The 14,666-nt window shown below is 39.8% G+C and overlaps 1 protein-coding gene across 1 annotated transcript; it reads right to left on the minus strand.

Annotated features, from left to right (window-relative positions):
* Window positions 1-1,286: 1,286 nt before the first annotated feature.
* On the minus strand, window positions 1,287-5,000 carry LOC127157678 (B-cell receptor CD22-like). Its single transcript, XM_051100933.1, has 9 exons — window positions 4,963-5,000; window positions 4,722-4,859; window positions 4,502-4,567; window positions 3,999-4,361; window positions 2,760-3,077; window positions 2,409-2,669; window positions 2,200-2,287; window positions 1,972-2,023; window positions 1,287-1,852 (listed from the first exon to the last, which is right to left on the minus strand). The coding sequence occupies exons 2-9, from the start codon at window positions 4,741-4,743 to the stop codon at window positions 1,652-1,654; spliced, it is 1,371 nt and encodes a 456-aa protein (XP_050956890.1). The 5' UTR covers window positions 4,744-4,859; window positions 4,963-5,000; the 3' UTR covers window positions 1,287-1,651.
* Window positions 5,001-14,666: the final 9,666 nt, after the last annotated feature.

Below are 14,666 nucleotides of genomic sequence, written 5' to 3' on the forward strand. Positions count from 1 at the left end.
TTGTTTGTTGAATTTCTGTCTCTGCTAAATTAATTTACCCATTAAACTGTGCCATTAAATTCCAGTACAAATATCAATATGATGTAACAGAAGAATAATGTACACATATATGAATTGCATATGGCAAATCTTTAATTTTCCTGAAATAATTTGTATTTTTTATATTACTTAAATGACTGGGTATTTAAAAATGTATATAAATAAGTCAGAAATAAAATTTACTCTTTAAGTAAGATCTGAGAGTTATCGACATGAATGAACAGAAAGTGAGGCTTTGTTTTTTCACTGGTTTTGTGATTTCTACATTAACAACACAAGCCTCGAATTGAGGTTTCATCTGGCACGCCCCTTAACACAAGTTCTGATGTTAAGGGTTTTGCAACTTTACAAGGTAAACAATGATCTGAAAACACTTCACTAATTCAGCCTCTTCACTAATTAGCACACAAAATACCATTGCTATATTAGTTCCACTGCCTCATGTTCTTTTTTATAGTAGTGCCTCCAGGAAACAGATGGACACTATATTTAAAATGGCTTTTAAAAGCCAACCTAGTGATCTACAGTACTAGTTAAGCAGCTTCTTCTTCTGAGACTAAATTTGAAACAGTATTTAATCTATATAGGCTATATATTCTAACTGACCGAACACGATCAAAACTATGACCCATAGACTTTAATTAATCATTTTTTTGTTTTTGTTTTTTATACTTCGCATGGCATCTGTTTTGCAAGAGTTCCTGAGTTTTGGCTTCACAAGGAGCTCAAAGCAGCCTTACACTATAACACCAAGAAATATTCTGTTATCAGCTAGAGATGAGTTTGTCAGAGTAAAATCCATATGACAGTTGTGTAGAGCTTACATATTATAGGTCTTATATATTATGTATTATAAGATAATACAGGTTATGTGGTTAGTTAACATCATGTCACGAACAAGGCAATATGTTACAACTGACCATAATCATTACAATGTAGACAGTGTTATATGTTGACAGGCATCCTGAGATAAAACCAAAAAAACAAAAAGAGAATAATTAGCGTAATTGAGGTTCATAGCATCTCTGGCAGAAGATGATCATGTGCATTTGGTTATTTAAAAAAAAAAAATAATAATAATAATAAATAAATAAATAAACAGACAAATAATAATAATAATAATAAAAAAGTTTTTATAACTTTCACTACTACATAAGGTTACATATAAAATACAGCAGCATTCATATATAATAAGTTGCTTCTTATCAAATTTCTTAACATTGGAAAAATACTCTAACCACTTCGACTTATTTTCCTTAATGAATAACTTGACTGCAAAAAGTGTTGCTCTGAATTTCATTTATTATAAACTATACTTGTTTTAAAACAAATCTACACAAAATTTTGTCTGAAAACAACACTGATGAAAAATAATAACAGTACAATTACAGAATACTCCTCTGATGACTCTGGAATCACTATGCAGAAAAACTATCCTCAGAAAGATAGATGAACGACGTACCTCATAAATCAGTTCTATGAAACCTACGATAAAGAACCTAATAAGTATGTTTTAATTACTTAAAAAACTGCTGATTGGAGATATGACACAAGACAAAATGTACTACATTTATGCAGTTCAATTTATACAATCTGTTTATTCTAATGTAAACTAATCTTTCTCTGAAACATGCACCTCAGCATATATTGTTTCTTGCCCTGAGATCTTCTCTGTGGCGTTTTTGTTTTGGGCAGTGGAGAAGTCAATCTGCCCATAGTGGATATCATTCTCATCGTTTGGCATTTCTAACTCTGCACCCGTCAGAGCACTATTATGGTAAATGTGGTTGACCTGCACATGTTTTTCCTGACCCTAAAACAGAGAGAGAGAAAAAAATAATAATACATGATAGTTTCTGTGGATCCATTGACTTTTGGTTTCTGCACAAGTATTATATTAAAATGCATGGCAGAAAAATGTCTAGAACATACCTGATCTGAGACGTCAGTTTCTCTAATAATGGATGCCTTTACTCTTTGCACTCTGTATTAATAGGAAACGCAGAAATCCATTAAATACAAAACAGACCCCCATATTGTGAACACCAGATTTTATGTGGGTTTCTAAGTGAAAAGATGTTTATTCTGAAGGCTTGTTACAGTAATTTGGACAATGGAGCTTCAAAAAGGATTCAAAAATAACAATTTAATTATATTTACCTTAGGAAGATTGTTACCAGAAGAAAGATCAACAGAAATGCTGAAATTCCTCCTACACAGCCAATGATCAATGATTTGTTCTGTGATTCTAATGAAGCAGAGCCATTGAAAACATTAAGCAAAATTAGTTGGTTCAGTAGACCGTGCAGATACCCATGTTCATTTTAGTATCTGTACATAGTAATGGCATATGTCTGTATTAAACTCACTTTCCACAATCAGCTGGATTTCTTCTGATGTCTGAGTACCATGTATATTTTCTGCTGTGCAGAAGTACCAGCCTCCACTTGTTCTATCTACATTGAAGGTCAATTTATCTCCAAAATCCAGCTTTTTCTCCTGCCCACGTTTGTACCAAGTGTAGTTCATTTCATTTGGATTGGCTTTGCTTTTGCAGGTCAAAGTCACATTAGTGCCAACAGAGACTGAATCAGATGGATCGACGGTGATGTGAGTTTCTTTCGGAGAAACTTTAGGGCAAAATAGAAAATCTGTATGTAAACTAGACATCTGAACACAATAATGCTTATGAAAAAGAAAAATGACTCCAAATCTCTTACAAAGTACTCTTAGGATCATGGTGGTCACCACAGTTGAGTCGTTAGATGTATTTCTTGGATATGTAGCAGTGCAGGAGATGTTCTTTGTGTTGTCCATGTATGAAGCTTTGAAGGTCACATGTGAAAACACTGACTGGGTTTTATTAGGATTCTCCTTTAACTGTGTTGTAATGTTTGCAGATTTAGGGATCTTAGACCAGGATATTGTAGGAGGTTGTTTGGGGCAGGGGGCTTCAGCAGAGCAGCTCAGATTGACTGTAGTTTTCTCCATCACTGGTTGCAGATGAGTAGGTGTAAGGATGGGAGGCTGTGGTACATCTACATGACAAATAGTACACTGTATAAAATACTATTAAATGAAATCTAATTCTGGATTAAATTCATTCTGTTCTGGATGTTACATAATTACACCAGTAAATGGCAAAAAGTAATTGATTTGAAGTGAGCAATTAAATAATTTACAACTGACTCATTCACAAATGAAACAAGCAGCTTTTTTTTGGAGTCACTGAATTGTTCACTAAAATTTTTCACTTAAATACACTGATTCAGTCAGGAAGCAAACAAACAAACACTACGCAATGGTTCTTCAGTGGCTCCATTTGAAAATATTTTGATTGTTGAAGCAAAAATAGACAAAGTAAATGGTCAAAACCGTCTTTAAGAGGTAAATTAATATTCATTATTATTTTATTGAACTTTTGTAAGAAATCACTTAATTGTATTAATTTAATTTAGCATGGCATGGTGCACTTAGAAAGGTACATCTTAGAGCTAGATATATTTCACAAAGTAATATTCATTGTAATTGCATAGTCTAATTGCATAAACTTTTACAACAAATATAAATTAAATTATGGAAAACCATTAACATCACTATAGATATTACTGAAAGTTCCTCTTTTGCTAATTTAGCAGTGTTTTTTTTCCCCTTTTTCCTTTTTTTTTTATTTGGCTACAGCAGGCATTTTCTCATGGAGATTTTTGGGTGCTCTAACAAGAGGAATTGACAAATACAGTCTATTCACCATTCCAGTTACTAAAAGACTAGTAATTGAATCATCTTAAAACTTAAGCCATTTTCCCAATTAAAGGTATAACATACTTCACTGAGAGATGCAACAAAGGTTACAAGTTGTTGAAGAACCCATAAAATAGTCAGTGATGATTATAAATCATAATCAGAGTAATTTAATATCACAAAAGAATAATATAGTTTACAATGAAGACCCCACTTACGGGAGACAGAAATGTAGACAGGATTCTCAGCATATGTCCATTTCCATTCCTCTGGATTCTTCATTTCCACCCTAAAGTAGTAATTGTCTGTGTGATTGTTCATGACATCATAGAAAACAGTGGTACATTCACGCTGACTAAGATTTCCAAGTATTTCTATATGATTAAATCCTTTTATGATGTTTGTACTTCCATTAAAAACTACCAAACTATCTGTTTTGAGAAAAGCAGAGTTCTTCTTTATCCAACAGCCAAATATAGTATTTGTGTTTTTCAGTTTGTCCTCTGGTGCAAATGTACAAGGTATCTGCACACAAGAGCCGCTCAGCGCTGTTATTTGTGTAGGCAAATTTGCAACATAATCTGAAAACAAAAAAATATAAACAATCACTTTAAAATCTTTTTGTTATTGTATTATTTAATTATTTAATTATTGTTATTTAATTATTGTAATACTAATGCTTCCTTATCTCATCTCTTTCAATTAGATGGCATTGACTTACTTTGCTGCATATGAACTTGTACTGGTAAGAACAGAAAAACCATAAAAGAAAAGACAGACTCAGGTGCTGTAGGTACAAACACATACAAACATGAGTACATTAGTTTTTTGATCTAAGAAGGCACTTCACATGGGTGCCAGGTTTTTGTTTTTATTTTCTTGATAGACACTTAAGTTACATTATTATAGAAAAAATTCATACGATGACATAAAAGCCTCACCTACAGCAGGACAGTCCATCATTATTTCAGAGTTAAACAAACGTCTAGCACGGTTTCTTCGCAGAACTGTTGATTACTGTGAACCTGCCTGCTTGTTTTTTAGACAGTGATGATGCCGAGATAAAACTCATTCCAGGGCTACAAACGTGTGGTTTCAACAGGTAATGCAATTACCTATTTAAATGTAGAGTATGTATATCTTTCAAACACTAGAATATCATGTAACAGGTTTTTTTCCTACCTTAAACACAGCGGTCTATTGTATTGCCTCATGCAAACCTGTTTATCAACCCAACTGCAGGAAACAGAGAAGCTTTAGCATTAAGTTAATCATTACTCTTCTGAAATAATGGAGTGTTGTAGCATAGTGGTTAGAGATCTAAGTTACGCAATCAGATTTTTACTAGTTACAAGTAACTAGTAAAGAAATGCATTACTTTTTTTTTTTTTTTTTACAAAAAAATATCTTAGTTACTTTTTCAAATAAGTAACACCAGTTACTGTTTTGTTACTTTGGCTGACAAGTCTCCTGTCCCCATGTTTAGAAAAATCGGAAGTACAGAGGCACTGTGTGCACTAGTTCTAGACTAAATGCGAACATGCAAAAAAACAAAAAACAAATTCGGTCTTCATAAACCTTAATTAAAACAGTGAAATGCAAACTCAGAATATGAGGCAAACCTGCAATAATTATATATGTTAAATAACACAAATATCCTTTATGTATTTAACCCATTTTAATAACCAATGTTTTTGCTGCTGACCTTTAATGAACCAGTTCAGCCATACTAATAAGCAAAAATAAATTAAGATAATAAAAAGATAAATTAACATTTGTGCTTCATTGCTTTTTTATTGCTGAAGAGTGTTGAACTACAGACATGAATTTACTTTTCCTTCAGCCTGAGACTTATTCATTTAACTTTTTGGTGAAAAAGGGCCTTTACATTTGCTAAAAATATAATTTTTGTATATTAAAAACAAACAAGCAAGCCCTGCCCAGGTTTAAAAAGTAGCGCAAAAGTAATGCAAGAGTAATGTAACACATTACTTTCCATAAAAAATAACTAAGTAATGTAACTAGTTACTTTTTTAGTGAGTAACGCAATATTGTGATGTATTACTTTTAAAAGTAACTTACCCCAACACTGGTTACTAGTACCATCCTGTAGGTAAAAAGTGGGTAAAAAAATACAGACATTTTGTAAAGGGATGAGAGCAAATGTATTTTGACCATGACGCACAGTTAATAATAAAAAAAAAATCATTATTATTATTATAATTATTATTTACCAGTGTTGTTTTCAGTCAACTTTGTGTGTAGATTTGTTTATAACAAATATAGTTTATAATAAAAGAAAATGATTTCAGTCTTGCCCTGAAATAACTGCTTATTCATCAAATAAGAAATATAAGGGCCATAAAAAACTGTAAACAGTAAAACATGTTTAAAGGGGTCATCGGATGCCCATTTTCCACAAGTTGATATGATTCTTTACTGTCTTAATGAAAAGTCTATAATATACTTTGGTTAAAAATTCTCAATGGTAGTGTAAAACAACACCCTTTTTACCTTGCCAGAATCAGCTCTGCAAAAATCATCCCATTCTGGTCGAGGCTGCTTTAAATGCAAATGAGCTCTGCTCGCCCCACCCTCTCTTCTCTCTGTGGACTGACGAGCCCGTTTACTTTAGCCACGAAACTTGCTAAGTAGCACATTATTAGGAAAGGCGATTGCAAAGATTAATAATAATAAAATAAAAATAAAAAAAACATATACTCACTTCTGATGTAAGTGAAGCTAGATCACGAATGATTCACACAAACATAGATGGATATTTGTCGATCTGGAGGCGCATTTCCTTCACAAACAAATGCAATCCACTGCATCTTCAGTAGCTCAGATGTCGGGATTAAATTATGACCACTATGTTCATTATTACATCCAGCAACACAACACCTCAATCGCTCAGTTCTTGTCTAACTGACATCCCTGCTCCAGCATCAAAACATGGAGGTTGGACTGTTACGACTGATCTGAGGTAAGACGCTCATGTCAATCAACTATCGTGGGAGCGGCCTCTGTCGGTGTGACTTCACAACCACAGGCATATGAGAATGGCTCGATTTGAAACAGATGATTATTTTTACAGATGATTTAAAAACCACTGCATGGATTTTTATCATTATAGGGTAGATTAGTACATACACTGCCAACACACATTAATGTTCAAACAACATATAAAAGTGAACTTAGCATCTGATGACCCCTTTAAAATTGGATTTTGTTAGACTACTAGACTGTGTATTAAGCCGAGCCACAGTATTATATTTTCCGTGCTTTAGAAAATGCCAGAAAAACAGCGCTTTAAACCTTGGCTATGGGAACAACGATTATAGCATTATAAACAATATTTTCAAACATTAATTAAAAATATTACAAAACTGTTTAGAGAGAAAAAAAAAGTTATTTTAAATGTTCTTTTGTGAGCTATGTACATTTTGGGCTTTTTTTTTTTAAAGAAAACAAAAATGATTTTATCTACAGAAGTCTATGGAATGCAAAAAACTTTGAAGCTCAATATCTCAAAAGTGCTCAGAATGCATATTTATACTTATAATTCTAAGGTGATGATTTGTCAACGCAGTTGTGCTTTAAACAGGGCTGACCCCTGTATTTTGGAAGCTCTAAGCAGATTTTCAAAAGAAGTCCCCACTGCATACAGTTTTACCTAACCAACACCCCCCTCCAGTGTGCATATCCTACAATGACACCTTATTGTAAAGTTTTAGAAAATTGTCTTCTATTTATCTTTCAAGATATAAATATGAAGATATATTTACTTAAGCAAAATGTTACTTTCAGAGAAATATATCAAAATTGAAGAATAATGCTTTAAGCAAAAACACCTGCCAAAGGGTTATGAAAATTACATCAGAAAATAAAATCATCATCATATTATTATTATTATTATTATTTATTTATTTATTTATTTATTTTTTCAGTCCAGATTAAAAAGGCAAAACATTTATCTATCTATCTATCTATCTATCTATCTATCTATCTATCTATCTATCTGTATGTGCTGTGACAAGAAAGTAAACACGAAAAGTTGTGCTTGCAGCATTGCTTTGTGTACAGTATAGGGTTAGAATCATATGTCAGATGTTAGAATTCAGGGAATGAGTAAGAAATTAATGAAGAAAAACAGGGACAGAGATGTAACAGGAAAAGTGGGGGGGAAAAAGTTATAAAATTACAGAATACTTCAGATGTGGCATTTAAGCACCTGAAAGACTCTGGAATCACTTTGCAGAAATTGCAGAAAATGTCCTCAGAAAGATGGATAAACAATGTACCTAATAAATCAGTTCTATGACACCTACCATAACTTAATGCCTAAATATTTTTTTTAATTAATTACATTAATTACACTTATGACACAAGAGAAAGAGTACTACATTTATACAATTCACTCAAACTGTGTTTATTCTAATGTAAACTAATCTTTCCCTTAAACATTGACCTGGATATATATTGTCTCTTGTCCTGAGATCTTCTCTGTGGTGCTTTTGGTATGAGCAGTGGAGAAGTCAATCTGCCCATATTGGATAATGTCATTCTCATCCTTTGACATCTTCAGCCCTTCACCTATCAGAAAAGCACTATTAGCGTACATGTGGTTGACCTGCACATGTTGATTGACATGAGAGAGAGAGAGAAATACATGACTTCTTTGCACTCTGTATTAATAGGAAATTCAGAAATCCATTTAATACAAACAGACCACCAGAACAGAACACCAGATTTTATGTGTGTTTATAAGTGAAAAGATATTTTTTTCTGAAGGCTTGTTGCAGTAATTTGGACAATGGAGCTTCAAAAAGAATTCAAAAATAAAAAACCTAGTTTACCTTAGAAGAAATGTCACCAGAAGAAAGATCAACAGAAATGCTGAAATCCCTCCTACACAGCCAATGATCAATGATTTGATCTGTGATTCTAATGAAGCAGAGCCATTGAAAACATTAGTTGGTTCAGTAGACTGTGCAAAATAGAAACATCTGTATGTAAACTAGACATCTGAACACAATAATGCTTATGAAAGAGCAAAATGGCTCCAAATCTCTTACAAAGTACTCTTAGGATCATGGTGGCCACCACAGTTGAGTCATTAGATGTATTTCTTGGATATGTAGCAGTGCATAAATGTTCTTTGTGTGGTTCGTGTATGAAGCTTTGAAGGTCACGTGTGAAAACACTGACTGGGTTTTATCAGGTTTCACCTGTATATCTGTTGTAATGTGGGCAGATTCAGGGATGTTAGACCAGGATATTGTAGGAGGTCTACTGGGGCAGGGGGCTTCAGCAGAGCAGCTCAGATTGACTCTACTTTTCTCCATCACTTCTTACAGATCAGTGGGTGTAAGGATGGGAAGCTCTGGTACATCTACAGGGCAAAAAGTACACTGTATAAAATACAACTAAATTAAATCGAATCGTTCAGCATGTTACATAGGTACACCATGTCACAAGCTGGCAAAAAGTGGAGGGAAAAAACAACAACAACAACAACAACACTGTGCTCCAATGGTTGATTCTTCAATGGCTCCACTTAAATTTAGTTTTGCTGTTGGAGCATAAATAGGCGAAGTAACTAATCTTTAAAAAGGTCATCGGATGCAAAACTCTGTTTTACTTGAACATAAATGTGTGTTGGCACTGTGTGTACACAACCATTCTATTATGATTAAAATCCACCCAGTGGTATTTTTGTAATCTTTATAAGAAAATATCCCCTTTTTCAAATCAAGCCATTCTCAGCTTTTTATCGGTGTGACGTCACACCAACAAAGGCCACTCCCAAAATAGTTGATTGACATGGCCGTCTTACCTTAGACCCACCATTCATGAGTGTATGTATAATTCATGAAGAACTAAACCATTTATTAATGATTACTACATCAGCAACTAATGAACATTCTGTATGATTCATAGATTAAGTAATCAATAAATTATTAGTTAAATGTGTCATAATGTATTAATTCCCTAATAACTTATTTTATTAACTAATGATGTAAATTCATATGTTAATTACCACAGTGGTCAAAGCTATGTACTTCAGTTCCCCTTCAGTCGTTTCACTACGACGTTACATATGGGAACTCCCTTGAGAGTCCAATCATCTCCAAGCCTTATTCAAAAGGCCAATGAACATTCATGAACATTGGCGAGTGGTATTTGCATGCCGAGCCACTCCCCCCGTACATACGGGTATATAAGATGGCGGCGTGCAACCACTCATTCAGACTTTTTGCTTTGGAGCCTCGTTTCCAGGTCAAAAAAAAAAGCTGCTGTGTGCTCAGACGCTGCCGTCGGCCTACGGGTCGGCGGTACCCACAAGGTCACAGAAAGAGCCAATTTTCTCACCTCCGGGGTTCAGGCCCCGAGTTCCCTCTTTGAGCAGCGCCCAAGAAGTGTCTCCTCGGACTCGGAGCCTGATGTCGCCAGCGCGGGAACCAGGGAAGAAGGTAAGCACTGCTCAGTGCAGTCTGACTTTTCTCCAGGACGTTCTTCCTTCTGGGATCAGTCCCCTTCCCCTTCCCCCCCCCCAGGCTGCCCCACTGCGGTCACGTCGGTCAACGTCCCTTTGATACCCCTGGCGACCAGGCTGGGAGCCTGGCTTCAGCTTCCCAGCCCCTCGCGGTGGTTGATTCGGACGGTACGTCTCGGCTATGCGATTCAGTTCGCCAGGCGTCCGCCCAGGTACAGAGGCGTCCTTTCCACTTCTGTCCATTCGGACACACATGCCGCTGTGCTTCGTGCGGAGGTTGCAGTCCTACTGGCGAAGGACACAATCGAGCCTGTCCCTCCAGCCGAGATGAAGTCAGGGTTTTACAGTCCTTACTTCATCGTGCCCAAAAAGAGCGGTGGGTTAAGACCCATCCTGGATCTTCGAGCTCTGAATCGGTCCCTTCTCAGGCTGCCGTTCAAGATGCTCACGACGAAGCGCATGTTAACATGCATCCGTCCCCAGGATTGGTTCGCAGCCATCGACCTGAAGGACGCGTACTTTCACGTCTCGATCCTGCCTCGACACAAACCCTTCCTACGGTTTGCTTTCGAGGGTCGAGCGTATCAGTACAAAGTGCTTCCATTTGGCCTCTCCCTCTCTCCCCGTGTCTTTACGAAAGTCACGGAGGCTGCCCTGTCCCCTCTTTGGCAGACGGGCATTCGCATCCTCAACTATCTCGACGACTGGCTTCTCATAGCTCACTCGCGAGATCTGTTGTGCGAACAGAGGGACTTGGTGCTCCGGCACCTCAGCCATCTGGGCTTTCAGGTCAACCGAGAGAAGAGCAAACTCTCCCCAGTGCAGAGGATCTCTTTTCTCGGTGTGGAGCTGGACTCGGTCAGTATGACAGCCCGCCTCACCAACAAGCGCGCACAGTCGGTGCTGAAGTGTCTGGAGTCATTCAGACACAAAACAGCGGTCCCTCTCAAAACATTTCAGAGGCTCCTGGGGCATATGGCAGCCGCAGCCGCAGTGACGCCGCTCGACTTGCTTCATATGAGACCACTTCAGTGCTGGTTACACGATCGAGTCCCGAGATGGGCATGGCACCGTGGCACACTCCGGATTGCCGTTTCCCCGCAGTGTCGCCGCCTGTTCAGCCCGTGGTCAGACCCGGCCTTCCTTCAGGCCGGAGTCCCCCCTGGGACAAGTCTCCAGGCATCTTGTGGTATACACGGATGCCTCTTCCACAGGTTGGGGTGCTGTATGCAACGGGCAAGCAGCATCGGGCTCCTGGACAGGACCTCGACTGCAATGGCATATCAATTGCTTAGAGTTGTTGGCTGTGCTTCTGGCCCTTCGTCTCTTCCGACCGACGTTGCGTCACAAGCACGTGCTTGTTCGTACCTACAGCACGGCGACTGTAGCCTACATCAACCGTCAGGGTGGTCTACGGTCCCGTCGCATGTCACAACTCGCCCGCCATCTGCTCCTATGGAGTCAGACGTGGCTGAAATCGCTACGTGCCGTTCACATTCCAGGAGAACTCAACCGTGCAGCCGACCAGCTCTCACGGCAGTCCACCCATCCTGGAGAATGGCGACTCCACCCCGAGACAGTCCAGCTGATTTGGAGCCATTTCGGGGAGGCCCAGATAGATCTGTTTGCTTCCCCCGAATCCTCCCATTGCCAGCTGTTTTACTCCCTCGACGAGGCTCCCCTCGGCAGGGACGCACTGGCACACAGCTGGCCTCCGGGGCCCAAGTACGCCTTTCCCCCAGTGAGCCTCCTTGCACAGACACTGTGCAAGATCAGGGAGGACGAGGAGCAGGTTCTGCTGGTTGCGCCATACTGGCCCACCCGGACCTGGTTTCCAGAACTCATTTCCCTCGCGGCAGCCCCTCCCTGGAAAATCCCCTTGAGGAGAGACCTTCTTTCTCAGGGGATGGGCACAATTTGGCACCCGCGCCCCGACCTGTGGAACCTGCACGTCTGGTTCCTGGACGGGACGCGTCAGACCTCTCCGGCCTTCCACAGGCCGTGATAGAAACTATCACTCAGTCCAGAGCCCCCTCTACAAGGCAGGCTTATGCGCTGAGGTGGGGTCTGTTCGTCGACTGGTGTTCCTCTCGTGGGGAGGACCCACAGAGATGTACGATTGCAGTAGTGCTTTCCTTCCTGCAAGAAAAGTTGGAGCGCAGGCTGTCCCCTTCAACTCTCAAAGTGTACGTTGCTGCCATTGCAGCGTACCACGATGCAGTGGATGGAACATCCCTAGGTAAGCACCAACTCATCGTGAGGTTCCTGAGGGGTGCGAGAAGGGTTAATCCCCCCAGACCGCACCCCATACCCTCTTGGGACCTCTCCATCGCCCTCCAGGGCCTGCGGGAGGCCCCATTTGAGCCACTTGCGTCGGTTGAGCTAAAATATCTGTCACTTAAGACAGCGCTCCTGACCGGACTGGCCTCCATCAAGAGGGTAGGGGACCTACAAGCCTTCTCTGTCAACGAAGCATGCCTGGAATTCGGGCCCGGCGATTCTCACGTCAGCCTGAGACCCCGGGGCCCGGTTATGTGCCCAAGGTTCCCACCACGCCTTTCCGCGATCAGGTGGTGAACCTGCAAGCTCTGCCCCTAGAGGAGGCAGACCCAGCCTCTGCGCTGCTGTGTCCAGTTCGCGCTCTGCGTATATACGTGGACCGCACTCGGCACTTCAGATGCACCGAGCAGCTCTTCGTCTGCTTTGGAGGTCAGCAGAAAGGGAATGCTGTCTCCAAACAGAGGTTGGCCCATTGGGTGGTAGATGCCATCTCCCTGTCATACCAAAACCAGGGAGAGCCATGCCCCTTAGGTGTTCGGGCCCACTCCACACGGAGTGTTGCCTCATCCTATGCGTTGGCTCATGGCGCCTCACTAGCAGATATCTGTAGAGCTGCGGGTTGGGCGACACCTAATACCTTCGCCAGGTTCTACAACCTTCGCGTAGAGGCTGTATCCTCCCGTGTCTTAACTTAGACATCACAGGCGAGCGGGAGTCCGGCTGGTGTCGGCTTGCTGCGCCATTCCTAATGGATCCGTGCACTATTTCCCTCAGTTGTTCCCTCCGGCGAACCTGGGTCCTCCATGCCCCGCAGTCAGGCCTAGTGCAGAGTAGTGCTTGTCTGTGCTCCGGTTGGGTCTCCTTCGCCCAGCAGGTTGTGGCAACATGTTTCAGTATTTTTCCACAGTCAGCCAGAAGGTCAGCTATATCCCTAAAATCTATGGATATATTGAATTTCTTGTGTTCCACATGTAGAGATTTCATGTGCTCCGCCCCCCCAACTCCTGCTTCAGTACAACTGGCATCCCTGTGGGGCCCCCTATTGGCCCCCAGGGCATTGGGAAGGTTACGCTCATATCCGTCTGCTGACACGTCCGCCCGTCGGCACGCTGTGTGTTGCGTAACGCGACGTCTGGTTCGTGGCCTGTTCCATGGGTCTGTTCCCATTTGTAACGTCGTAGTGAAACGACTGAAGGGGAACGTCTAGGTTACGTACGTAACCCTCGTTCCCTGAAGGAGGGAACGGAGACGTTACATCCCCTGCCACGGCCTTACGTCGCGCTGTCGCCGGGCTGTAGCTCGGCTTCTCAGCAAAAGCCTGAATGAGTGGTTGCACGCCGCCATCTTATATACCCGTATGTACGGGGGAGTGGCTCGGTATGCAAATACCACTCGCCAATGTTCATGAATGTTCATTGGCCTTTTGAATAAGGCTTGGAGATGATTGGACTCTCAAGCGAGTTCCCATATTACGTAACGTCTCCGTTCCTCCCTTCAGGGAACTGAGGGTTACGTACGTAACCTAGACGTCCAGTTGTCTTCTTTAAATACTCATTAGCTAATGATTTGCAAATGTATCATTATGTTATGACTTTACTTGTTGAGGCACATGACTAATTCTAAATCCATAACCACAATGACATATTACTTAACAATTAGTTAATAGTTCTGTGCCTCGACAAGCATACTGGTATTCATTCACTTATTCATTAGCTACTAGTTCTTATTCGTTTGGTACTAGTGCTTATTATTTAGGTTGTAACTTAAAAAAAAAAATACTAGTACTTATTCATTAGTTTATAGCTCTTATTTATTAGATACTTGTATTCATTCACTAAATACTAGTAGATACTAGTACTTATTAATTTATAGATACTTATTTTAAGTGCTAGACTTAAAACTATTCTACTGTGGCAAGTAACACATTTCACATTTTTGCCATTGTCTTCTATTGAGTCTCATTCATATATCTAATTCTGATTGGTCATAATATAAGACAAGTAAAAAAGTAGTGAATACTAAGATAAGAATTACAATATTGTCTAATAAATAAATACTAGGACCTAATGAATAACTGCTAGGTATACTAGCATTTAATGAAAAGCAATAG

Source organism: Labeo rohita, unplaced genomic scaffold (assembly GCF_022985175.1).
Source record: "Labeo rohita strain BAU-BD-2019 unplaced genomic scaffold, IGBB_LRoh.1.0 scaffold_1159, whole genome shotgun sequence".
Classification (NCBI taxonomy): Eukaryota; Metazoa; Chordata; class Actinopteri; order Cypriniformes; family Cyprinidae; genus Labeo; species Labeo rohita.

Excerpts from the sequence above, each read along its gene's own strand:
- LOC127157678 (XM_051100933.1), bottom strand. The coding sequence starts at position 4,743 with ATGATGGACTGTCCTGCTGTAG. Across the intron at positions 4,362-4,501 it reads ACAAGTTCATATGCAGCAAA|ATTATGTTGCAAATTTGCCT; the intron begins GTAAGTCAATGC and ends TTTTGTTTTCAG. Across the intron at positions 2,024-2,199 it reads CTGGTAACAATCTTCCTAAG|AGTGCAAAGAGTAAAGGCAT; the intron begins GTAAATATAATT and ends CTATTAATACAG.